The sequence below is a fragment of the Eucalyptus grandis genome, chromosome 3 (assembly GCF_016545825.1).
Source record: "Eucalyptus grandis isolate ANBG69807.140 chromosome 3, ASM1654582v1, whole genome shotgun sequence".
NCBI lineage: Eukaryota > Viridiplantae > Streptophyta > Magnoliopsida > Myrtales > Myrtaceae > Eucalyptus > Eucalyptus grandis.
The window spans coordinates 67,344,508-67,371,972 of record NC_052614.1 but is presented as its reverse complement, the minus strand read 5'-3'; the positions used below and the strand labels follow the sequence as shown (position 1 = coordinate 67,371,972).

The following is a 27,465-nucleotide window of genomic DNA, read 5'->3' as shown; positions in this document are numbered from 1 at the left end:
GTTCCTTGGAACTTCCAAGTTTTCGACTTTTTTTTTTATTTCCTTCCTTTTTCTTTATCATTCGTGATGCGTCTCCAAGATCCCCGCCTCTCTCAAATTGTCCTATTTAGATGCAAAGTCTAGGGCTCACTTGTCACCCCCAAAAAAAGTTGTCCTTCTACTACCACACTTGCAAATCATCCCCCAACGCAATCCAACGAAATGTCCATGATTGTGAGGTACCGGGACACTTACACCATAAAGCCTGAGACAGAGACGTGGAGTGGCTACCTACCACTCTCGGAGCTGGACCAAATCGACATGATCAGTCATTGGTACACCATTTACTTCTACAAACCACCCTCAGAATGGCTCCACTCGGCCGATGCCATCTTCAACACTCTCCGAGCTTCATTGAGACGCGTGCTGGTCCCCTTCTATCCGCTTGCTGGAAGGCTCGAGCGGCTCGATGGGGGACGGCTCCGACTCGATTGCAATGCCATGGGTGTTTGGCTCATCGAGGCCGAATCCGAAGGTGAGCTCAATGACTTGGGCGATTTTTGTCCAGGTCCGGACTTCGAACAACTTATGCCAAGCTTGGACTACACGATGCCGATCCATGAGCAGCCGCTATTGCTAGTTCAAGTCACCAAGTTTAGGTGTGGTGGGCTCGCCTTGAGTCTCTCTATATCTCATGTAGTTGCTGACGGGCTTAGTGCTGCTCATTTCTACAATGAGTGGGCTTGGCTCGCCCGTGGTGAGCCATTGAATATTGAGCCGTACTACGATAGGAAGGTTAGGCGTTAATTTAAAAGGTTTTCTTTTCGATAACTCAGAGCATGCAAATCCTTTTTTCATTTTTTTCCCATAATCTAGTGGTACAAAATGGAGATTCAATCACTTAAAAGCCGTGCATGTGTATCCGAATCTTTTGATACTGTTAACATGAATTTTCTTTAAAAAAAGTTCATGAAAACTAAGATTTTTGCTACTAAGAGGACACACAATATTTTATTAATGAATTAAACTATCAATCTTTGGAATGATATAATTTATTACCCTAGCTTGCGAATAAATGACAACCAAAGTACCGATTAAAAAAAATCCAGGTTGACTATATAATTTGGACTAAATGGACTTTTCCTTAGTTTATTTAACTCCCCACTACCCATTACAAGAGAATGGTTTATCACAGAAGCTTCTGCCTTTTGGCATTACAAGCAACAATAAAGCTCCTTTTGAGAACATTTTGCGTCCGTGCAATTGAAGTTTGTGATTTTTGTGTCTCCTTTCACTTTCTCCACCTTTTTTTTTTTTTATTTCCTAACGCTTTTTTTTTTTATCGTTATTTATGGAGTTTTTGCTTTTGTCGTCATCGATCAAAGGAGGTGTCCATTTCTTCAAAGCCGTTATATTTGCATAATTATCGTGCTCGGTTGAGAACTATTAAACTCATTTCATATTTTTATTGTGGCCCGTTTACTTCTCCCCTAATTTGCATTTGGTAAATGGCAACGTGCTATGGCCTTTTTATCCGGTAGTGCGAATGTAAATTTATATGATTTACATGTTCTTGAATGTGTTTTTACATCAACTTGCATTTTCAATTTCATTCCCAAGCTTCCCCATCAGATAATTTTAACAGATTGTTTTTTACGTTAATTTTTTTTTTTTTCCGATTTTGGATTTGTAAATAGTTCAGTTGGAGTTTTCCTTATCGATGTTGATACTCATAGTACTAGTTCTTCGAGTAAGCAATTGCCCAAGCGCTTAGAGCATGCGTGAGTGCTTGTAACGAACATTTTCTATAGTCGTCACATTTTCATGCCAAAATCTAGAAATTGACATCTTGTACGTAAGTTCATACAGTCTCTTATTCTATAACTTCAGTCATTGTAATCACTTGCATGATTTTTTGTTTTCAACAAGGTTTTATGGGTGGGTGAAGATCCATCCGGCGCACGGCTGCCGCCGCCAAACTTGGAGCTCTCCGAGTTCAACCACCCGCCATTGCTAATTGGCCACGCTAACAATCTAGAACAGCGCATGAAGAAGACCGCCCTGGCCATGCTTAAGGTGACGAAGACCCAAGTTGAAACCCTAAAGAACGCTGTGAACAAGGACCGACCCAGCCACCACCCGCGCCCCTACACCCGATTTGAGACGATTGCCGCGCACATATGGCGGTGTGTGTGCAAGGCGCGCAAACACAAACCCGAGCAGGCGACCTCGCTGTACTTCTACATAGATGCCCGCAGCCGCCTGCGGCCACCCCTAAAGCCCGGATTCTTCGGCAATGCGGTCTTCAACATGGTCGCAGGTGGCACATCCGGCGAGCTGGTGTCCAGCCCGCTCAGGTGCACCTCGAGCGTGATTCGAGAGGCCATTGAGGCAGTGACCCACGACCATGTGAAGTCGGCCATTGAGCACATCCGGAGACAACCGGACCTGACCACGTTTCAGGATCTGCATGCCCAAGGAAGCACACAAGGGGTTTTCTATGGAAACCCTAATCTCAGGCTGTCGTGCTGGTTGACGTTGCCGCTGAACGGCCTTGATTTCGGGTGGGGGAGAGAGATTCACATGGGGCTTGGGAACCACGATTTGGACGCCGATTCTGTGGTTCTTCCAGGTCGTGAGGAAGCAGGTGGCTTGGTGGTGGCCGTGTGCTTGCAAACAGCGCACATTGAAGATTTCAAGAAGTTCTTCTATGATGATATCGTTGAGTAGCTCATGAACTGATCTATGAAGATATGCTTGGAAAAGGATTTTAAAAGACAATGTTTATTTTGAATAATGAAGTGTCGTTTACTATATTTTAGGTGTTTATATGTAGGGAGGTCGCCATTTAGGAATTACTCATATAACCGAAATCAAATAACAAAATTAAGCAAAAATATGGATATGGGAGAGATTCTTCAAATCTTCAAATCGCATCTTGAAAATCTACAAAATGCTTTTGGAATTTTTGATGGTCTGGAAATCAAGGAAAACCCATAAATTTGAGATAAAATAATTCCCAAATCGGCGTCACCCATTTACAACTTTAAAGATCTAACAATCCTCTTTGATTTATGGACCGCTTGCTCTTTTAACACCTGAAAGTTTCCATATAGGCATTTGCCCGTTGTTCTATGCCAGGCTTCGAGTTATGATGTATCTAGATATGAGTTTAAGATCCAAGCAATTAGTAAACACTAGAGGGTTTGAATTTTGTCCTTACATAAAGACATGGAGTCATTTATTTAAAACTAATTGGCAGTGAAACCCCTATATGCCTCAGTAATCCTAAGTAACAACCAAGCAACAGTCTTCCTAAAAAAAATGTATAACCAAGAAAATTCCGGTTGCCAACAAAAACCACCGCAAATGAGACAAAAGATAACCCCAGCTGGACCACGCTGGAAAGCAATAGAGAATTTTCAGTGTCAACCCTTGTTGTGTCAAACCAACCGCCACATGTGGAAAGAAGACGAACCAAACGTGAGTGATTCGCTCTAAAAATAGTCCACCAGCTTTGCCTCATGCTGAGTAATAGGTCATATTGCCTTGAGACCATAAAAAACAACAAAGATAAGTAACTAAAAACTAAACTAGCCAAGGGAAAACGAACCACACTGCTTGCGACTGCTAGAGCCGCAAGGGCAGATGAGAACAGAGATAGCAATAGTCAAGTGCCAAACCGGCGGCAGAAGCGAGAAGGAAGTTTTTCGAACAGAGGATAGAGACACAATTCGGGATGGCCACAAGGCAGGCCGTGCAAGATCTGCAAGCAAATCCCCTACCCCCGCCCCTCGTGCAAATAATCACTACTGTTCCTACTCAGCACACCGTTCATAGCAAGCATTACATTCCCATCCCCGTCTCCTTTTTTTTTTTTTTTTTGTAATTTTTTTTGGGGACACATCGGCCTACATTGCCCCCACTGATGCCCCTAGAGACTATTTTTTTTTTTTTTTTTTGGTAATTGAGGACTCCATTACGGGCTCTCCGTGCCCAGACGACACCAAAGGGTCGAGCCCCTATACCTTGAGGGAGATTAGCATAGAACCCTGACATCATGATCCCCCACTTACAATACTAGCAACTGCGGGTTTTGAACTTTCGATTTCAATGATGAAGGAGAGACTTTCAACCATCAGAGTTATCTACGGTTGGAAAAAGCAAAATTTCCCGCCTTATCAAACAAGAAATCAAGAATAGGACATAAAATGGGAAAAGCAACAACTCCGGCAATCAAGCAGGCATCCTCGTTCTACGCACAGCCAGAAGAAATCATCACCCTAATTATTAAGCACGACGCTCCTCTCTAACCCAAGGACAGACAGATGTGCACGATACGCCCGACACAAGACAAAGTCGCAATCCACCTGGAAAGTGGAGACTCGGCGCACAGAGAGCGAGAACGAAGGACGAACCTTAATCTGACGGCGGCGAGCGGCGAGCGGCGAGCGGGAGGTAGCGAGAGTCTCAGAGGGGGACAGAGTGACAAGAAGGGAGTAGATAGAAGAGGAGAGCTGCTCGTTCGTGCTTTCCTTAAGTAAACAATTTTTCTGAACAAAAAACAAAAGCTAAAAATTATTTAAAAAGAAGCTTTAATCCCATGAAAATTCCAAACTAGTAGATATGTAATAAATTTAACTCAAATTAATTTTTTGACTACCTAATATTCAAATTGTTACCCATATGAGAATTGATAAATTTATCATAGATTAATTTTTCGACCATAAAAACCTAAAATTAATATATTTGTGACACGTTTATCATATGTTAATTTTCATTAAATTAAATTAAAAACAAAAAAAATAACAAATTGGTATACATATGATAATGGAATGGTAAAATCCCAAACTGGAATACCCGTAAACTGCCACGTGCTATATAACTTAGCAATTTCATGGTAAAATTAAACATAAAGTAATAAAAGGTAAATTTTCTACAGATGTAATTTGGGATAAATTTATTATTAGTTTGAGATTTTTGATAGTGTTAATGAAGTTCATTTAGTCATAGTGAGGCAAACGGACCAAGCTTTTCTTCGAGAAATTGACCCTGCCTGGCAGTACATCTTGGCCCTGGAATTTTTGGAATTTCAGGCCGAAAAGATGGGCCCAAATGAGGCAAACACCATTGGCTAGACATGAAAGAACGGGTATGGTCCGGCCTAGACCGGGTCAAAATTACTTAGCCCAATAGCTCGAGCTGAGCTTTCAGACTTGATTCTTTATTACATTTTAGATATATCTTTTTATATTTCTAGTAATACGTCATCAATCATTTTGATCCTATATGAAAAAAGTGAAATTTCAATAAGTGGGTTTACTTATTTTTTTTAATGCTATTGAAACAAAAATAAAAAATTTAAACCTTCATTGAACTAAATTCTTTACTTAATTGAACTAATGGATTGAACAAACTATGTGAGAAAAAAGGGAATCGTCATAAAAATATCCAAATGGAAATTGACTTGAAACCACAAATTGCATTGAATATTAGACTTTGAACTTAACTAGACATAATTTTTTTTTTGGGTTGAAAAATAGACATAATTTACTTAATCAAGAACATCTGCATCGAAATCTTCAATTAAGCTTAACTAATAAATAAAATAAAATACGGATAAAAATAGTCATCATTAAAGTGAATAATCCAAATTGAAATCATTTCAAAATCACAAATTAACATTAAGTATTGGGACTCAAATAAATAGTTTTTCTCACTCGAAGAAATAAATATTGAATTCTTTCATTAAACTTATTGTTAATTGAATTAATGAGATGAAAAAGCATATGATCAAGAAAATCATCGTGAATTCATTGTTTATATCAACTAATGAAATAATATACCATATGATATAGTGGGAAACATGAGTTTTTTTAAAACTTTGAAAAACAAAGGCAAAGCAATACTACTAGTAGACAAAAATACGATGTACGGTTGATGAATAGAACAATACTAAAAAAAGTCCATAAAATGCTCTCTAGTAATAGAACATTTAGTGATAAATTGTATAGGAAATTAGAGGTTAAACTTTAACTCCTATGCAAAAATAATTTTATTATAACATATGTTCTTACAAGCATTTGCACTAAAAGTAGCATAATTTATTAAAATTTGTTAAAATAAAATATTTTATAATTTTAAAAAAATTAAATTAAATTATTATTAAAAAAGTGGGGGCAGGTCAGGTCGAAACTAGGTCGACTCAATCTCCCTTTCCCTTTTCTGCTGGCTAGGCCTCTCCCATTTTTTCTCTTCTTTCCCCTCCACATGGGCAAGCCCCATTCCTTTCCCCTTCGACCCAATTCACACCTTGGTCTTCCTCTCCCTCGTCAAGTACTACTTTTAGTATTATAGCCATGGGGCTAATTCCATAAAAAAACATCCACTTTATGTCGATGAACAAATTTAACCAAAACTTTTAATTTGTCTCATGAAAAAGCACAAACTTTAGGTCGAGGGATAAATCTGGCCTGAACTTTTTTTTTTTTTTTAGTCTCATAAAAAATCACAAACTTTCACTCCTATTCAGAATCTAACCCCTACCATTAACTTTATATTTGAAGTTAACCTTATTTCAGGAGAAAAAGGTTCTAGCCGTGAGGTTGGTGGATCTCATCCATGGTTTCTCTTGATGAGCGGTGATCTATAGCTTCATATTACGACAAAACGATAAAGTCTAGCTAGAGAAATTCAATCTGGAGATTTTTTTACTTGCTAGTGAAGTATAGGAGATGACACAATTTCACCGTTATTTTTCAAACTGTGGCTCAAACAAGAAGACAATGGATTGTGTTAGCCAGCAAGTGCACATGGATTTATTGGTAAGGACAATCAATGAATCTAAGTTAAGGGGGGTTAGATTTAGGATTTAAGTGAAAGTTGGTGATTTTGTTTAAAAAAAAAATTTAGGTCATAATTGTCACTCGACCTAAAGTTAGTGCGTTTTTACATTACAAAAAAAGTTTGGGCCAGATTTGTCCATTGACCTAAAGTTGGTGCTTTTTTTTTTTGGAATTAATCTATAGCCATGATACTATACAAGCATTGAACTTGTCCTTTTCAGTTAAAGTAATGAACTAATCACCCCCTTCACTTTCTAACGACGTCATGCCTCATTCAAGTTGGAGGAGAGGAATTCAAACAAATCACTGAGTCCTCGTAGTAGTTACAGGGAAGTTCATACTTGGACTCTAGAAGGATTGCACTTCTGAAGAGTTGGTAATGCGTAGTGTAACTCCTTTAATAATCTGTATCTCAAAATAGATGCACCCTTAATCATTACATAAGTCATGTCTTATAAAGAAAGTAGAATTAAAACCTTCTTTTCATTAGGCTGCTGAGAAGTGGCAGCTTGGGAGAAGAACAAGATCATATTTTTTGTCATCCACCAATCGAGAGGAATGAGAAAAACCTATTGTTTTTTTTTGGTAAGTTGAGAAAAAAAAATTGAGAAAAACCTATTGTTGACACATAATATTTTAGAAAATAATAAATTAAATAAAATTCGGTTTTTGAAAATCTTTGTTGTTGAAAATATATTCTCATTTCAATTTTTTTAAAAAAAAATTAGTTGTTTGATTTTGGAGCCATTTTCTTGTTGAGTGGTTGAGTAAATATGTGCAAATATATTGGGAAATCTTCACCTGCAAAAATGAACTGGAATTTTTTCCTCTATAAATGGAGAAGCCGAGGCTTCGGTTTAGGGGGGAGGAATTCGAAAAAAATTCAGAGCAAAAAATTCTGTCGTTCGGCCGAAAAAAAAGAAGAAAGCAAAAGAGAGGGAAGATGAGCTTCGGTCGGGGTCCTCTTCGTCGAAAAGAAAAAGTGAAAAGAGAGGAAAGGGAAGAGAGGTTTCGTTTCTTTTAGAAAAGGAAAAGTCAGCAGAAGCTTTTTTGGGTTTTTCTGCCGAAGTACAACAGCAACAGGGGGTGGCAGAGAAGAAAAAGCAGAAAAGCAACGTGAGAGAGAGAGAAAAAAAAAAGAAGTAAAAGAAAACAGAAAAAAAGGGAAAAGAAAACAGGGGCAACAGCGTCGTCTTCTTCCTCCCGACGCTGCCCCCTGTCCGCGCCGGCCGTGCCCACGCCGTCCGCGTTGCTTCGCCGCCGCTCCGCCAGCAGATCCTCTCTGAACCACCCTCAGTCGGCCTCCGAGCACCACCACGCCTCCGCCACCGTTGCCTCGCCGGACTCGCCACTGACGCGCAGCAGCACAGCCGCCAACGCTCACGCTCCCCGCCACTCCACTCGCCGCTGTGCCACCGCGAGCACCATCGCCGCGACGACCCGACGCCGCGCCTTGCTCGCCTACAGCCCCTGCGACGACGGATTTCCTTGTTTCGCTGATGGTTCGCCTCAGCCCGAGCCTGCATCTCTGCCCCAGCGTCTCCTACTGCAACTCCGCCCCCGTGTGACGGCCGGTTCTGCCTCTGCTCCGACCAGCGGCTGACGCCCCTGCCTCTGACGCTGCCGCTGCTCCTCCCGCCGTCTCTGCCGATAGCACCGAGGGTCACGAGCCCCCTGTTGCCCTGCCACCAGATCCGAAGTTCGAGCGACTCCCCTGCTGTGCAGCACCTTCATCCGCGACCGCCCGCTCCGAATTGTCGGATCTCGCCAGAGCTCCGCGCCTCTGCAATCTCCGATCGTCGGTGACGCCACCGTTACAGCCGCCGCCCCTCACTGGAGCCGGTGACCAGCCGCACGAGCACAAGCCGTGCTTGGGAAGAAAAAGAAGAAGGGAAAAAACAAAAGAAAAAGAAAAGGAAATTAGGTAGTATATTTTTATATTTTTATTTTTTTACTTATTTCATGTTATGTTAGCTTTTTTTTAAGTTGTAGTATTGTATGTCAATATTTATAGACTTTGTAGACATTAGGAGTTTTATCCCAAATTAAGGTAATTATTAATTTGACCCGTAAGACGTCGGGTCATTTTTTTAATTACTTTAATTTTTTAGGAATTTTGATAGTATTTTAATTGTTAAAATATTATAGAGTTAAAATAATTGTTAATTTAATCCGTGAGACAACGGATTATTTTTTCGGTTATTTTAATTCTTATCTTCATTCTTTTAAATAATTACTTGTTTAGAAAGATTAAATAAAAAAAATCAGAAAATGCATAAAAATCTAAATATTGCATTAGAGCATTTAGGTTTAGTAAAATAGGACTATAGTCTTAGGGTTAGTAAATTAGAATTGCATTTATACTATTATAATATTTAGATTATACTTTTAGATGGGTGATTTTTGTTAGGGCTAGTTTTAAATAAGGCTGTCATGATCTCATTCGAAAAATTATTTCAAGCCAAAAAAGAAATTCGAATTTTTAAATATTTTTATTTTTTATTTTATTTTCTTTCATCTTCTTTTTCCTTCTTTGTCTGTGGTCATTGAGTCTCAGTGACTGCCATAGGCAAGCTTGAGTAGCCTAGAGCTCGATGACCTCAGGCGACCTTGGCCTCATCGGGATTGGGCAAGCTGCGAGCTCAAGCTTGCCTAGATTGACTAAGCCTCGAGGTCGTTGGCCCGCATTATGGCCTATCGGTTGGCTACTGACCATTGCTGAGGCACGCGGCTGGCAAAGGAAGAAGGAGATAGGAAAGGAAAAGAAAAGAAAATAGAAACGAAGAAAAGAAAAAGAAAAAAGAAAAAAAAAAGAATAGGAAAAAAATAAAACAATAAAAAATTCGATTTTCAATATAAAAATATTTAAAAATTTAATTTAAAAAAATACGTTTATAAGAGGAAGTATTTGTTCATAAATGTGTATGTATGGACAAAGTCAAAACATTGAATAACATATGGATGGCATTGATCTCTTTCGTGAAGTAATCAATATCACAATCTCAAGTAGACCATTGATGAACTGAACGGGAAAATGTGGGGACACGAGTGCGTTACTTCCTGCGCCCTTGTTTTGACAATTTCTAAAAGAACTGGAAAGCTAAGTTGTTTCTCAACCTTAGCTTGGAATGATCTAAGACTACATGGCAATTGGCCCGAAAACAAAGTTATACATATCATAGAGATGGACATGAGTCTGATCGAAATCGTTGGGTAATTCCTGCTAATTATGTAGCAGAAAATGTCTAGATCACATATCAAGACGAATTAGCAGATAAAACAGAACACAGTGGCATAATTATCTGAGTTTGGTGTAGGGACTTGGGTTCGGTTCTCATGATGATTCCATGTTGTAATTCATAACTTTTCCCTCAACGAGTGTTTTTCCTTCTCGCTCCAGTTGCATGGAAGCTAAGAGAAGGGAAACTTGCAGATCGGCACACTGTAATTTTACAAGAGAAGTCGCTCAGTTCTCCATGCCTGATGACCTAAATCTGAAGATGCAAGACCCCGGCAAGCAAATTGACCATGTCTCTTCATCAAGCCAAAAAAAGTTTACCCAATGGACCGGAGATTTTCTTCAATACTCCGAATTAGTAATAACCGGCATCTCTGTCCTTCAGTGAAAATAATTCGGGTGGCGGGGGGCAACTGGATCAGCCTCAAAATGATAATCGAAATGCTGTTTTCAACTGTCCACACTCAGCATTGTCATCAAAATGAATGCTTCGTGCTGCCCTATGGATGACTTGTTTCATGGTTCGAATTCTGCGTATATGTGAAAACTGTTTCTGAAGCAATTCAGTGGGAACTCTTACGATTCATGTACTCTGTTCGGAATACGAAAGAAACGGAATGTGTTTTCTACAGTGGGCTTTCATTGACAGTAGAAAATTGAAATGCCTGGTTGAAGGACAAACTAAACCTGCTCTCAATGTCAGGTGAATTTGTTTTCCTCGAGGATGATCCATCACATGGTATTTCTCAAACAATGGGGTGCGGAATGAACCCGCACTCGAACCTGCGTTCAGGTGCATGCGTGTTTTTAGGACACGATCTAAACCTTGAATGAGATAAGCTCAGCATCGCACTATCTTGATGCTGTCAACATTACAGCTTCAATTAGAATACAACGGTTAGTGGGGATATATGAGGACACGGATACTTTACTTGTTTCCCCTTTTTTTGACAAGCAAAGTGAAGATAAGAGCGGACAGAATAGATGTATAAGTGGGCGTATTGGTGAAAGTCCACTAGAACTCCTGGGATGCTTTACTTACATTACTTTGGTTCAGAATTCTGTGCACTTACTTTGACAAACTTCAAAAACCATTGAAGTCAGTTACTGGTCGATCTTAGTTTCGGAATATGGTACCGGTTTTATATCATAGCGGCCAGCCCGTAAAGGAAATAATGGCACCCTCAATCGTCCAAGTAAGACATGACTTATAAGATCTGGAAGCCATTGGAATATCATTAAATGCTCGTAAAGAAATTCGAACTATGACATTCCTTTCATTAAACTGCACAGAAGTGGCAGCTTGGGGGAAGAACAGTTTCTTATTACCTACCATCCGCGAACTATGTTCGGGAAAACAAGAAAAAGGCACCGATGACATTAAATGGTCGAAGAGCTTATCATTCATGTAGGAATGCTTATTTTTATCCTTTTTTGTGCAATGAATGAGTGCAATGCAACCAAGTAAGTATTAGCTGGGTTTACTTCTACGTGGAGGAGATCCAATGAGTTGCAAGCCTAAAAAGGGCTTGAGCTCATATGATAAGTTAAATGAGGAAATATGGTTTTTCACTATCTATAGCCGCAAAAAAGGAAACAGTAACAAGAGAAAAGGAGAAAGCAGAAAATCTGGAGTTGGGGCAATATCTGATTTACATCAAATTGGCATCGGAAGTCGATTCGTGGTCCGATTGAGCTAAAATTTTGTTAGCATGTTCGTCTCGCAATTTTCTTGAATATGAACGGTTTGATTTTCGTTTGAAGCTCCCTACATCAGGTTTTTTGTGGATTGATCAAAACCTGCGTTTTTGGTCAGATTTATCCTTGATCTCTTGTGAAGTTTATGTGTATTGCCAAGAATTATGTTCTTGAGATCTTTGTTGCTATGTACCTCTAGTATTTGCTAGAGAAGAACAATTTTGTTGATAGTGAAGATTTTCAGGTGGACTTCGGTCCCATGGTTTTTTTATCTCCTCACATCGAGGAGGTTTTCCATGAAAAAAAATGTCTTGTGTTCGTGTGCTTGGTATTTATTTTACTCCACTATATCGATTTCTATTAGGTTTACACAAGAGGGGAGATTATTTTATTCCGCTACGTTAATTCGATATTGTTCGAATTGTTACTGTTCTCCCTTCAGAGTGGTATCAGAGCATCTGGTTATTGCTTGATTTTTCTACCTTGTGTTAAACAATGGAAACGAATATGAGTAGAATTGTTACAGTGAATGGTTCGAATTATCATATTTGGAAGGGGAAGATGGAAGATATTTTATATGTGAATGATTTTTATTTACCCGTATTTGCCGAGGAGAAATCGGAGAATAAAATTGACGCTAAATGATATATATTTCATCGTCAAGTGTGTGGTTATATCAGGCAATGGGTAGATGATAATGTTTTGAACCATATTATTGAGGAAACACATGCACGTAGTTTATGGGATAAACTCGAACAGTTATATGCTTAAAAGACTGGAAATAATAAATTTTTTTTAATAAAACAGATGATGGCTCTAAGATATCATGATGGTACTCGTTTGACTAATCATTTAAATTCTTTTCAAGGAATTATAAATCAGTTAGCTACGATGGGAATCAAGTTTGATAATTAGATACAAGCACTTTGCTTGGTACTTTACCGGACTCATGGGAGACGTTCTAAACATCTTTCTCTAATTTTGCCCTAGATGGTACGATTACCATAGATTTGGCTAAGAGTAGTATTTTGAATGAAGAGATGAGAATGAAGATATAAGGATCGTCCTCTTCACATTATGATGCCTTGGTTGTCAAGAAAAAGGGGAGAAGTGAGTCTCGAGGTCCGAGAAATAGAGATTAAAGTGAAGATAAAAACAAAGGTAAGTATAATGAATTTGCTAATGTTGAGTGCCATTATTGTCATCAGAAGGGACATATTCAGAGGTTTTGCCGCCACTTAAAAAGGGAGAAACAAAAGGAGAAAGGTAAAGAGAAGAAAAATGATAATGACAGTGATGACAATCGTGTTGCTGCACTTAAAGAAGACTTTCTCATTATTTTTTATGGTGATATGGTGAATTTTGTATCTCATGAGACCAGTTGGGTAATTGATAGTGGTGCATCTGTTCATGCTACGTCTCGTAGGGATTTCTTTACATCATACAGGTTAGGTGAATTCGGATATGTGAAGATAGGAAACAATTGACTAGCTCAAGCTGTAGGCATCGGTGATGTGTGCCCAGAAACCAGCAATGGAACAAGGTTAGTATTAAATAATGTTAAAAATTTACCTGATATCCGCTTGAATTTGATTTCTACAGGCAAGTTGGATGATGAGGGATATTGCAGCACCTTCAGTAATGGTCAATAGAAGCTCACCAAAGGTTCTCTTGTTGTGGCTGGAGGTGAAAAATATTCTTTGTTGTACATTATGTAGGCAAAGTTGTCCACATACAAAATTAATGCAGTAGACAGCGAAGATGCAGCTAAATTATGGTATAAGAGGCTCAGTCACATTAGTGAGAAGGGTTTGTCACTATTGGCCAAGAAGAAGCTCCTTTCAGGATTAAAAAATTTAGCACTAAATAAGTGTGCTCACTGTTTAGCAGGAAAACAGAACAGAGTTGCATTTAAAAGCTCTCCTCCTTCAAGAAAGTCAGGTATACTGGATTTAGTGCATTCTGATATTTGTGGTCCTATGAAAACAAAATCACTTGGTGGCTCTCTTTACTTTGTTACCTTCATAGATGATTTTTCAAGGAAAATTTGGATTCATACCTTGAAAACTAAAGATCAAGTGTTATATGCTTTTAAGTAATTTCAGGCTTCAGTTGAGAGACAAACTGGAAAGAAATTGAAATGCATCAGAATTGATAACAAGGGAGAGTATATTGGACCTTTTGATGAATATTGCAGACAACAAGGTATTTGACATCAAAAGACACCTCTCAAGACGCCCCAGTTAAATGGCTTAGCTGAGAGAATGAACAGAACACTGGTTGAAAGAGTAAGATGCTTACTTTTATAGTCAAAGCTACATAGATCCTTTTGGGGTGAGGCTTTAAGTACAGTTGTGCATGTATTAAATCTTACTCCATGCGTTCCTTTAGAGTTTGATGTTCCTAATAGAGTTTGGACATGTAAAGATGTTTTTTTATGATTATTTTCGTGTCTTTGGGTGCAAAACATTTGTGCATATTCCCAAAGATGAGAGATCTAAACTTGATGTGAAAACACAACAGTGCATATTTATTGGTTATGGACAGGATATGCTTGGCTACAAATTTTATGATCCAGTTGAAAAGAAAATTGTAAGAAGCAGAGACGTTGTGTTTATGGAAGATCAAACAATAGAGGATATTGAGAAAGCGGAGATGATTTCAGCACCACAGGTCAGTGATAATTTGGTTGATATAGATCCAGTTCCTCTTACAAATATTCCTACACAGGTTGATGAAGAGCAGCAGGAAGTCAATGTTCCAAATAACGCACATGTTCCTAAATATGTTGAAACAGATAATATTATTCCCGAACTAGAGGCTCAATTAGATGTTCCATTGGATGTTCCAGTCCGGAGATCCGTTAGAGACCGACGACCTTCCACCAGGTATTCTGAAGATGAGTATGTATTATTAATTGATGCAGGTGAACCAGAGTGCTATGTAGAAGCAATAGAAGATGAGTACAAAAGCAATTGGTTCGATGCTATGCAAGATGAGATGCAGTCACTTTATGATAATCATACTTTTGAGTTGGTGAAGTTACCTAAAGGTAAAAGAGCTTTGAAGAACAAGTGGGTATATAGGTTGAAGCAAGATAAACATACTTCATAACCACAGTACAAAGTTAGATTGGTTGTTAAGGGATTCGGTCAGAGAAAGGGTATTAATTTTGATGACATGTTTTCTCCGGTAGTGAAAATGTCTTCTATCCGTGTGGTACTAGGCTTGGTAGCTAACCTAGATTTGGAAATTGAGCAAATGGATGTTAAAACAACCTTCCTACATCGTGACTTGGAGGAAGAGATATACATAGAACAACCTGAGGGTTTCAAAGTGAAAGGGAAAGATGATTATGTGATCAAATTGAAGAAAAGTCTCTATGGCCTAAAACAAGCACCGAGGCAGTGGTACAAAAAGTTTGCATTAGTTATGACATAACATGGCTATAAGAAGACTTCCTTGGATAACTGTGTGTTTGTCCAAAAATTTTCTAATGATGACTTTATTATTCTCTTGCTTTATGCTGATGATATGTTGATTGTTGGCAGGAATGCTTTAAGAATTGAGTTATTGAATAAACAGTTGAGCAAGTCTTTTGCCATGAAAGACTTGGGCTCGACGAAGCAGATTCTTGTTATTAGAATTACCTGAGACATAGATGCTAAGAAGTTATTTTTCTCGTAAGAGAAATATATCAAGAAGATCCTTTAGAAATTTTACATGGACAAAGCTAAAGTGGTTAGTATTTCTCTTGCTATCCACTTTAAGTTAAATATGAAGCAAAGTCCTACGACTAATAAATAAAAGAAAGATATGGAAATTATTCCATATGCCTCAACTATAGGAAGCTTAATGTATGCAATGGTATGTACATGCCCAGACTTGGCGCACGCAGTTTGCGTTGTTAGTCGCTATTTGTCAAATCTAGGCAGAAAGCACTGGAATGTAGTGAAGTTGATTATGAGGTATCTTTGGGGAACTTCAAATTTGAAATTCAATTTTGGAACCGGGAAACTTGAGTTAGTTAGATACACAGAGTCCGACTTGGCAGGAGATATTGATACTTGTAAATCTACTTCTAATTATTTGATTTCTTTTGCGGGTGGAGTTGTGTCATGGAAGTCAAGATTGTAGAAGTGTGTTGCACTTTCTACAACCGAAGCTGAATTTATTGCAGCGACTGAAGCTAGTAAAGAGATATTATGGATGAAAAAGTTCTTAGAAGAACTTGGGTTCAAGCAAAAGAGGTATGTGCTATTTTGGGATAATCAAAGTGCACTTCATCTTGGTAAGAATTCATGTTTTCATTCTAGATCGAAACATATTGATGTTAGATATCATTGGATAAGAGATGTTCTAGATGAAAAGTTGTTGGAACTTGAGAAAATACATACGGATCATAATGGCTCCGATATGATAACGAAGACTTCACCAAGAGAGAAGCTTGGACATTGCCAATTGATAGTAGGGATGGTGAATCCCTCAACATTGTTGTGAGGGAGAGATTTGTTAGTTATGTTCACTTCTATGTGGAGGAGACCCAATGAGTTGCAAGCCAAAAAAGGGCTTGAGCTCATATGATAAGTTATATGAGAAAATATGGTTTCTCATTATCTATATAAAGAGGTAGCCGCACAAAAGGAAACAGTAATAAGAGAAAAAGAGAAAGCAGAAAATCCGGGGGTTAGGGTAATATCTGATTTACATCAAGCTGGCATCAAAGGTCGATTCGTGGTCCGATTGAGCTAAAATTTTGTTAGCATGTTCGTGGCACAATTTTCTCGAATCTAAACGGTTTGATTTTCATTTGAAGCTCCCCACATCAGGTTTTTCGTGGATTGATCAAAACCTGCGTTTTTGGTCAGATTTATCCTTGATCTCTTGTGAAGTTTATGTGTATTGCCAAGAATTATGTTTTTGAGGTCTTTGCTACTATGTACCTCTAGTATTTGCTAGAGAAGAACAATTTTGTTGATAGTGAAAATTTTCGGGTGGACTCCGATCCCGTGGTTTTTTATCTCCTCACATCAATGAGGTTTTCCACGTAAAAAAATGTATTGTGTTTGTATGCTTGGTATTTATTTTACTCTACTATATCGATTCCTATTAGGTTTACACGAGGGGAGATTATTTTATTCCCATGCGTTAATTATATATTGTTCGAATTGTTACTGTTCTCCCATCAGTAAGAGTTAAGAACTTTGGTATTGGGCAACAAAGATGGGGGGACATTGATAACAAGAATATTTTTTTGGGATGAAGATGGATATGGATAGTGTTCTCCTTCTGCAATCTAGATAACCAAATCAATCTTTTCAAGATATTAGATCGTCGCAGAAGCAATGGTCTATGCTCGATCATACTGTTTTGTTTTAGGATTCAGCGCACAATCATAAGGAAATTGAGAATAAAAGCGAGAAAGAAATCGATATAAGGTTTTATCCTAGTTCACCCTTCAATAGAGTTACATTTAGCAGATGATTTCACTATAATTAACATATGGCACGTCTCTATGGAAAATATCAATTACAAGAGAAAGATCTTATTTTTGCTTAGTAGCTATTCATAAGTCCAATTTAAAACCACCAATAAAATACGAATTCAAACTATATAAACTTCGGCTCGGGAGTGCTACTCCTGTGACTCTCACCTGGTCATTGGGGAAGGGGACCCTATGCCTTCTTGTCAATGGGAAGTGTGAACTGCATCTCAACCCTATGGTGATACTAGATATTTTACTCTTTTTTCACAAGAAAAGTGAAGGAGAAACAGTACAAGGATGTAAAAGTCATTGAAGACCACTTCCATCTTCGATGTCTGCCCTCTTCAAGTTGGAGGAAAAGAATTCAAACAAATCACCGAGTCCTCATAGTAGTTACGGGGAAGTTCATACTTGGACTCAAGAAGGTTAAAAAAGATTCCACTTCTGAAGAGTTGGTAATGCGTAGTGTAACTCCTTCAATAAATTATATCTCAAAATAGATGCACCCTTAATCATTACATAAGCCATGTCTTATAAATAAAGTGGAATTAAAACCTTCTTTTCATTAGGCTGCTAAGAAGTGGCAGCTTGGGAGAAGAACGGGATCTTATTTTTCGTCATCCACGAACTGTGCTCGGGAATGAGAAAAACCTACTAAAAGTATCGTATGACAAACAAGAACTGTGTTAAATGATTAGAACATTAGGGATGAGTTTCACCACATATAAATACTAATGCTGTGTTCGTTCAAAGTAAAACTTCATAATTAAGGAAAAATATATACTTTTTAGGAAATAATTTTTCGAGAAAATGGTTAATTTTCCTTTATTTATTGATACGTGACCGAAAACATTTTATGGTGTTTGATCTCATTCAGAAAATTATTTCAAGCCAAAAAAAGAAATTCAAATATTTAAAATGTTTTTTTTTTCATCTTCTTTTTCCTTCTCTGTTCGCCGGTTGTCAAGCCTTGGTGATGGCCACAAGCAAGCTTGAGTAGCCTAGAGCTCGATGACCTCAGGCGACCTTTGACTCGTTGGGATCAGGCGAGCTTGAAGCTGCGAGCTCAAGCTCGCCTAGTGTCATGACCCGACTCCGAGCACATGCACATCCCTCCGTGGTCGATATAAAATTTTGCAATATCCCACAACCCATTGCCGACCCATTTATTTATCAGGCATGTGGAAGAGAAATCATATTCTCCCAACAACACATAAATGAGATAGCAAACATAGGATTATATTTTTACAAACCATACACGTATTACAAACCGCACTTACTCTTACTATAGCATTCAAATACAGAAGAGTCTAACAAAACATGGAGTGTTTCAAAATGAAAAGCTCCTAGGCTAACTACGCTCTGAGCTCTTTGCCCATGGGGTCAGGTCTCTATGTACAACCTTGCTAGACTCTTCAATAGACTAAGGTGAGTGGTCACCCACTATCCAGACTTAACGGCAGACCCGTCACTATCTGGCAGAAGCTACCAAGGCATCCGTACTCCACTGCCTGTAGACCTTTGCCTCTTGCCTGTCCACTCTCCAACTAGGGACCTGAAAATGTTAGCCCACTAAGGGGTGATATCACATCTTAGTAAGTCAATCCCCTAAATCCATATTAAGAGAAGGGTACACTCAACATGCAATCTAATTGCCTTTCTCACACTTTCTTAATACTAGTACTTTCCTATATATTAGTGTCAATCAAATCATACATAAGATATTAAGATCATATATCGTCAAAATACTTTAACATGTGTATATGTAAGGACATAAATGTCAACATAATTACATGGGTCCCCAATTGCCAGACTAAACCGTTATGACACGTCCCATATCGCACCACACAGTTCCGTATTTTAATTAGGTCCATCACTTTCACCCATTCATGTGTCACAAATGATTTTAATGTACATATAACAGTCTTCCGGCATAACCGAGTATCGCCTCGCACCGTCAAGCGCGGCAACATCTACATTTAGACGGTATTCTGATTAGGAGCATCGGTCTAGCATCCACTGCAATTGACATCCGTTGACTTGGGGCATTCCCGAAAGAGCATCGCCTGGCCCTAAAGGCTCGTGGCGGAATCTCATGTCATGAATGCATATAATCAATGTTACACTTCAATAATCACTTACACATAGCATTCACAGCATCAATTGGGCAATTTTACAGTAAGAATACTTCAAAACAAGCATATCTTACTAACCCAAATTGACAGAAAATTGTCCAATTATGCTCTCCCGAATTCGAAGTCAGAAACCCACTCATATGAGCTTGAAAAATTCTCAAATTTGGACACGTGCTAGAAAACACATAATTTTTTTTTTTTTTTTTATGAAGACACCAAGATCCAGATCCCTCTGGATTCGGCCCATAAATTCTCTCTACCCAGCACAAAAAACGAGTCCAGTTCCAAAGAGCCTAACTCATCGAAATCAGTTCGATTTTGGGTTGAAATCTAGTTTGTTTGATTTGAAATTCGAGTATGTTAAACTAGAAATTATAATGAACAACTTTTGTGAAGAAACTGATTGAAAATTCGACCTCTAAAGGTTAGTAACAGCCCTCGGAATCATAATAGGTCACGGTTTACAGAACTGTCCGAATTACTATTTCAAGGATGACGTCATGAAAATCGTCATCTTTTTAAATTCTAAAAATTCTAAGAAAAATATATGTTATTTAGGATGTTTACAACATTTCTTCAGAAGGAAATTTCTTCAAAACGGTAACACATAGTCGTCTATAAAATTAGCAAAACTCCCACTCTGGAAACTGTTTCAGAAATCAGCTTATGTTATTGTCTGAAACTTCACCCACGGTGGTTGTCTTGCTCTCTAAACCTTATCTAAGCTTTTCTATGTCTATCCTAACATCCCTAACCAATATCCATCCGTATATAACGTCATCTACATCTTTCATCTACGTAGAAACCCCTAATTCATGTACTCAACCCCTAATCTAGAGTTAGGAGACAACTTACTCAATTTGTGTATTGAAGAACTCCCAGCGATGGTTCGTCGAAGCTGAGCTCAAGGCCAAGGGTGCATGGATTAGACAGATAGTGTGCAATCGGGAGGATGATGGTGGCGAGACAAGTAGATGATGAAGTTAGAAAAAAATAAAAGCAAATGAATGGAGGTGAAAGAAGATGGGGGAGCTACGGTAGAAGGGGGAATGCATGAGGGGGAGAAGAGAAAGAGAGAAGGGAAAGAAAAAGAAAAGAAGAAGGGAGGGAAGTTGTCGAGAGGAGGAAGGGAGAAAGAGAAGGGAGAAACAATAAAGTAGAGGAGGGAAAATTGCGGGGGAAATTTTAGTAGAAGGGTTGGCGTAGGTGAGGGGGTGGAAAAGAGAGAGAGAGAAGGAGAAAAAGAAGAAAGAGAGGAGAAAAGAAAGGGGGAGGAAATTTCATGGGAAAGAGGGGGAAACGTAGGGAGAAGAGAGAGAGAAAAAGAGAGAAGAAAAGAGAGAAGAAAATAGAGGGAGAGGAAATTGCATGCGAAGGAGGAGGTAGAAAATGTGAAGGAGAGGAGAAGAAAGAGAAAAATAAAAAGGAGAAAGTGGAATCTCGGCCAAAGGGGGAGGATGCGTGAAGGAGAGTAGAAAGAGGAGAGAGAAAAAAATGAGAGAAAATAATAATAATAATATTATCATTTTTCTTTCTCTTCCAATTTTCGATTTTTCATCCGATAATTTTTTTTTTTCCGAAATTTCGGGCTCGTTGCTAATTCGACGGACGATGAGATGACCTCCACTAATTAAATATGGAAACCCTCGAAAATTCAACACTCGAAATAGGCCTAAATTTCGGGATGTCACACCAAGATTGACTAAGCCTCAAGGTTGTCGGCCCGCATTATGGCCGGTCGGTTGGCTACTGACCATCGCTGAAGCACGCATATGGCGGAGGAAGAAGGAGATAGGAAAGGAAAAGAAAAGAAAAGAGAAAAGAAGAAGAAAAAGAATAGGAAAAAATAAATCAATAAAAATTCGATTTTTTAAAATAAAAATATTTATTATTTCATTAAAAAAATATTTTTATAATAGGAAATGTTTGAATAACCAAGGACTTGAACTCGAGCACCAAGGACTCGTGCAGGGTCTTTGTGGACTTGGGCCTAAGGGTTTAGACTAGAGTTTGACCATTGAGGACCCGAGCATGGCTTTTATGGACTCGAGTTTGGGTGTCGAAGCATCAGGTACAAGCACTAGGGGTTTAGGCTTGGGGGCCAGGTGCCTAAGCTCGAGCATCGGGGTCTCAGCCTCAACCTCAATGGATCGCGCTTGGCCGCCGAGAGACCTAGTCCTGAATGCCAAGTTCCGAGAACCAACTTTGTGGTCTCGCGGCCAAGCATAGAGTTGTGACTTCGAGTGCCGATAACTAGTCATAACTAGTTTTGACTTCATGGTGGAGGGTACGCTACTTGTTGGCTTCGTCACATCTGACCAATTAAACAACACTCTCTTCACAAAAGTCCTGTACAAGGGGGACGTGTTTGTGTTCCCTAATGGTCTCATTCACTTCTAGTTGAATATCGGAAACACTTACGCGCTAGCCTTTTCCAGTTTTAGCAGCCAGAACCCTAGGATCATTACCATTGCTAATGCTGTCTTCGAAGCGAAGGCACACATTTCTGCTGATGTTCTCACCAAGGCCTTCCAACTGGACAAGAAGGTCATTGACCATCTCGATGCGCAGTTTTGGTACGACAACAACTAAATGAATCTATCGTTAGTTACACAAAATAATCGAATTATAAGACTTACTTATTCTTGTTTCCATAAGTGGTTGCTCTAGACACATAACTAGACTACTTGCCACATGTACAATTGATTCTGAATAAAAGAGTGTTATCTCTCTAGTGGGTTCTCTAGACACATAACTAGAACTTTGGTATTGGGCAACAAAGATGGGGGGACATTGATAACAAGAATATTTTTGGGATGAAGATGGATATGGATAGTTGTTCGTAAAATTCTAAACGCAAGTGCACGTATCAAATAAGTAATATAATGATGAGAAAAAGTATCGTCCCACGGAGATCGATGATTAATAAACTAATTAAATACTAAAATAGAGTAATTCTAAAATTTATCTAACATATCACAATATAATTAAGAATAAATTAAAAATGAAATTTGTAGACTAAATGCAGTAAATCAATAAGATAAATATGTTAGAGCATCTGATTTCACCATAACCATTAGATATGAATTTTAGATTGTTGTGAATACAAGAACGATATCAAACATGTGATAGCGGAATTTCTTAATCTATTTACTATCTTATATCTAGGTATAGCAAACCTACTTAGCTTATTAATCCACTATATCTCTATGTGAACTAAAATAAACATGAGTGCATTAGAAACTATAAATATTCTTGGCTTACAATAAGTCTTTTGGATCACCTTATCACCGAAAGCTACACAAATAACGCGGTATATCTCTATCCACGTTTAATTCATGGTTATATATTATAATGAGTAATTGCATATTATCACTTCTCAGTCTCAAACATACACATAAGATCATTCAAGTGGTGGTCAGTCACTCAAAAGTATTAAACACAATAATATATAACTCACATGAATGAAATCAATTGTAAAACATAAAAATCATGAAATTCATATCATTATGGTTAGGCTACATCGTAGCCCTAACAAAAGAAAATTAGAACATAGTAGAAGAAAAAGTAAAAATATAAATCAAACCCAGTATCTTGAATGAAAGGATAAGAATTCTGTTACCACTTTTGTCTTCTCTTCAAAATACTTAAAAAACTCTAAGAAGAATGAAAAAACGATCTAACCAAAAAACCTACCTTCTCTCTCTAGTTCTCCTATTTATAGGATATATGCAAAATATCTATCTCCCAACGCTTGCAGATAACAATAGGGAACAAAATCAAGAATTTTCTGATTTGATATCCATCTTCCACTGCTGCTTTTATTTGAATTCCTGATAGTTGCCATTCTTTTCCTATCCTCTCCATATCTTATTATTCTGCATAAACAAGGAAAATTCAAATAATCAGAAGGAAATCCAAATATTTTCTCATAGATAATGCATTAATTGTTGCCTAAAATAGGTAAAATAACTCTATTTTTATAGAGTTATCAAACCCCCAAACTTAACATTTTGCTAGTCCTCGAGCAAAAGTAAGACATAACACATACTCAACCTAACAACCTTCTCTATGACATATTTTCATAATTGCTGAAATTCATAAATCAAAGAAAAACACAAATTTCATCCAAATATTGAAATCGATTTATAAGTTAAGACAAATTCTAACTATATGATTCAAGTGTGTGTGTGTGAGTCCTCATCTTTTTCGAATTATATGCAATCCAGATAAATTCACATTAACATGTAACCTCTAAAAAATTCTCAATAATTATGACCAAATCTCATAAGTTTACTTTTCATTCATCTCTCCACTAATGTAGGCTAATCATCCAACTAAAAATCAATAGGACTTTTCTTGGGTTGTAATGTAAGGCTGGGCTAAAGGTGAGATAACGGTAATTTTAAGCTCAAATCACTCATCAACACATTGATTTCTAGGATATAATTAGAGCCAATGTCACAATCTAATTTCATCCATTCAAGATAATTTTTCTGCTACCATATATCACAATTCCTTTTCTTTTCTTTCTCTCTTTTTTTTTTTTTTGAATTGCTTTATGGTGGAGTTTCTCCAAAAGTCCCTCCTAATATAACATGAAAATTTCCAACCCATTGAGTATCCAAAAGGCTCACTCAATTGAAAGTTGGATAGGGAACCATAAAATCAATTTTTTTTTTTTTGCAATATACCCCAAACAACGATTGCAGTCAATTTTTTTTTTTCACTCCATCATTCCTCCCAAATTTCTATCAAGCTCAAATAATTTTTTATCCCAAAAGAAAATCAACGTGTTCATAGGGCATGTGATAAGGATATAATTTGATAACGGCTATGCTAAACATATATGAGTGCCAATGAAAAATTGGGTAATAATTAAGGCTCAACGGGGTGACTAGGGATAAATAAACATGGTTAGCTTGAAAGGCTCAATCAATCCAAAAATTGCCTAAATCATTTTCTTAATTAGATTTAGCTTAGGATTTCGCCTCAAGAGAAAATCAAACAAATTCTAAGATTTGGGTGAAATTTAAGAAAATCACATACTTCACATGAATGTTCTCTAAATTTACACACAATTCAAAAATTAAGGACGTTTAGTGCTCAGTAAGTGGATCAACATAATCAGAATTAAGATTAACTCACACATCAATTGCAAGTTTAAATAAATTTAAATTTTCCTAAGAATCGTAAAAATTCACAACCAGGAAAGCAATCATGATAAAAAATAAAATTATCCAAAAAAACTTGTTTCCCCCTCCCCCCCAAAACTTGAATGAAGCAGTGTCCTCAATGCGAAAAATAGAATAGGAAGAAGAAAACTTCTCTGGTTGTAGGATAAGTCCATAGATGACCGTGATGATTAAACTTTTGAAAGGTGCTCCCTAAAAAATTAACCTGGATAAAACAGAGAAAAGTTGATTTTTTTTTTTTTCTTATTTTCTTGCAAAACATAAACTTAAAAATAAATAAAAACATAATTAAAATGCTTGTGTTGCCTCCCAAGAAGTGCTTGCTTTATAGTTTTCAGCCAAACTATCTCAGATGTTGCTATTTCGGAGGATGAAGTTCAATGGTGGTCTGCTGCTTGTTGTAACCACCTTCAAAGTAGAGCTTCAAACACCTCTGAGGTTGAATAGTGGGTTTATATTGCTCCTCCATCAAAATTTTGTGCATGCAAATTGAAGAACTAATTCCATTGATATCAGCTATTTTCCATCCAATTGCACCTTTATGCTCTCTTAATACTCTGAGCAATTTCTCCTCCATCAAATCTGTCAAAGAAGAAGATATAATTACTGGTAAAGAAGAAACTCCATCTAAATAAGCATATTTCAAATGTGAAGGTAAGGGTTTGAGTTCAAGAATTAGAGGCTCTTCAGTTGATGGTTTAGGCTTTGTTATGTGTTGTCCCAACTCCTCAAATTTAATTGCCTTTTGCCTTGAATATGATGGAATTGCCTCCATGAAATTTGCATACTCCTTTATATTCTCATTCTGAATATCTTTGTCCATTGGTTGAATCAGACATGCTTCAAGTGGATCTTCAAAAATGTTTTCCTAAAAAACTTTATTCACCAACTTGTCAACTGTCTCAACTCTAAAACAAGAATTATCATCAGATGGATATTTCATTGCTTTAAAAACATTAAATGAAATAAGATCATCTTGAACTTTAAGAATCAACTTTTCTTGTTGTACATCAATAAGAGCTCTTCCTGTTACTAGAAAAGGTCGACCTAAGATAAGTGGTACCTCAAAATCTTCTTCCATGTCAAGAACTATGAAATCTATAGGAAAGATAAATTTGTTAACTTTTATCAAAACATCTTCCACAATACCTCTCGGATATTTAATTGATCGATCATCTAGTTGAAGTGACACTGTGGTTGCTTTTACCTCGCCCAATCCTAATTTCTTGAAAACAGAATAAGTCATTAGATTAATACTTGCACCTAAATCACATAATGTTTTTTCAAAGTAGGAATCCCCAATAGTGCAAGGTGTAGTAAAACTCCCTGGATCTTTTAATTTCGAAGGCAATTTTTTTTGTAGGATGGTTGAACACTCCTCATTTAACTTCACAGTTTCATAATCCTCCAGTTTTCTTTTGTTTGCCAAGATCTCCTTAAGTTTTTTTTACATAACTAGGCATTTGCGCTAAAGCATCTGCAAAATGAATGTCAATGTGTAATTTTTTAAATACATCAAGAAATTTAGAAAATTGCTTATCTATTTTGTGTTGCTGGAGTCGCTGATGGAATGGAATTGGCGGCACATATGGCTTGGGATTATCTGGAAAAAGTTTACTCCTACTTGTCTCCTTTGATTGTTTATTGACCACCTCTTCCTTGTCTCTAAAAATCTCTTCTTCTCCCACTTATTTACCACTTCTCAGGGTAATAGCCTTTATGTTTTCAATTGGATTTTCTCTGTATTGCTCGGCAAAGAACCCTATTGTCTTCCTGACATCATGCTTGCTAACTGACCCACTTGCATCTCTAGATTTCTGATTGAAGCCTCTTGGTTTTGAAATCTCACATCCGTACTTTTGATGAAGTCATGAGTTGTGTTAGCAAGTTTGGTGACTATGTCTTCCAAATTTGATTTTGTCTCTTCTGATTGTTTGAATCCCGGTGGTCTCATCACATTTTGATTATTTCATGAAAAATTTGGATGATTACGCCATCCTAGATTGTATGTGTTGGAGTAGGGATTATTCTGTGACCTGTTAAAATTCCCAATAAAGTTAGAATTTTTATGAGATTGTTTAAAAGTATTACCTACCTGACACTCTGTGCTAACATGTTCTCCACCACAAAAATCACATGACAAATTCTGAATTTTCATGACTGAAACACTCATATTATCAAGCTTTTTGTTGAGTGTTTCAAATTATGCAGCAATTGCAGTAAAAGCATCCACTTCATGAACTCCACTAACTTTTTGCATTGGTAGCTTCTTAGTAGGCCACTGGTAATTATTGGACGCCATCTCCTTTAATAGATTGTAGGCTTTTTCTAGTGTTTATTATTTAAAGTTCCCCCTGTAGCTGCATCAATCATAGAACGAAGATTTGTACTAGAGCCATTATAAAAAGTTTGTACCTACATCCATATGGGTAGTCCGTGATGTGGGCATCTCCTAAGAAATTCTTTGAATCTTTCCCATGATTTATATAATGATTTATTATCCATCTGTATAAAATTAGTAATATCATTACGCATCTTCGCAGACTTTGCAAGTGGAAAGAACTTATCAAAAAATTTCTGAGCCATATCATTCCATGTAGTAATTGATCCAGCAGGAAGAGAAGAAAGCCAACTCTTAGCTTTGTCTCTAAGAGAGAATAGAAATAATGTCAATCTAATAGCATCCTTTGTAACTCCATTATATTTAATGGTGTCCCAGATTTCAAGAAAAGCATCGATGTGAGCATTTGGATCATCGCTTGGTAGCCCACTGAATTGCACTGATTGTTGAAGCATCTGAATGGGTGACGGCTTGATCTCAAAGTTGTTTGCTTGAATTGCAGGTCTTCTAATACTTGATGTGGTGCCTTGCACTGTTGGCATAGCATAA

The 27,465-nt window shown here is 37.6% G+C and overlaps 1 protein-coding gene, 1 long non-coding RNA gene and 1 other non-coding gene across 3 annotated transcripts; 2 read left to right on the top strand and 1 right to left on the bottom strand.

The window, feature by feature from the left end:
• Positions 1-201: 201 nt before the first annotated feature.
• Positions 202-2,709, top strand: LOC104440492 (spermidine hydroxycinnamoyl transferase). Its single transcript, XM_010053409.2, has 2 exons — positions 202-774; positions 1,909-2,709. Exons 1-2 carry the CDS (start codon positions 202-204, stop codon positions 2,707-2,709), a joined length of 1,374 nt encoding a protein of 457 aa, XP_010051711.1.
• A 15,734-nt stretch (positions 2,710-18,443) lies between these two features.
• Positions 18,444-20,539, bottom strand: LOC108958864. The gene is made up of 2 exons (XR_005548975.1): positions 20,236-20,539; positions 18,444-18,817 (listed from the first exon to the last, which is right to left on the bottom strand). It is a non-coding gene; the product is annotated as an uncharacterized LOC108958864 (long non-coding RNA).
• Positions 20,540-27,006: 6,467 nt separating this feature from the next.
• On the top strand, positions 27,007-27,112 carry LOC120292350. Its single transcript, XR_005550146.1, has one exon. It is a non-coding gene; the product is annotated as a small nucleolar RNA R71 (small nucleolar RNA).
• Positions 27,113-27,465: the final 353 nt, after the last annotated feature.

Excerpts from the sequence above, each read along its gene's own strand:
- LOC104440492 (XM_010053409.2), top strand. The coding sequence starts at position 202 with ATGTCCATGATTGTGAGGTACCGGGACACTTACACCATAAAGCCTGAG. Across the intron at positions 775-1,908 it reads AGCCGTACTACGATAGGAAG|GTTTTATGGGTGGGTGAAGA; the intron begins GTTAGGCGTTAA and ends GTTTTCAACAAG.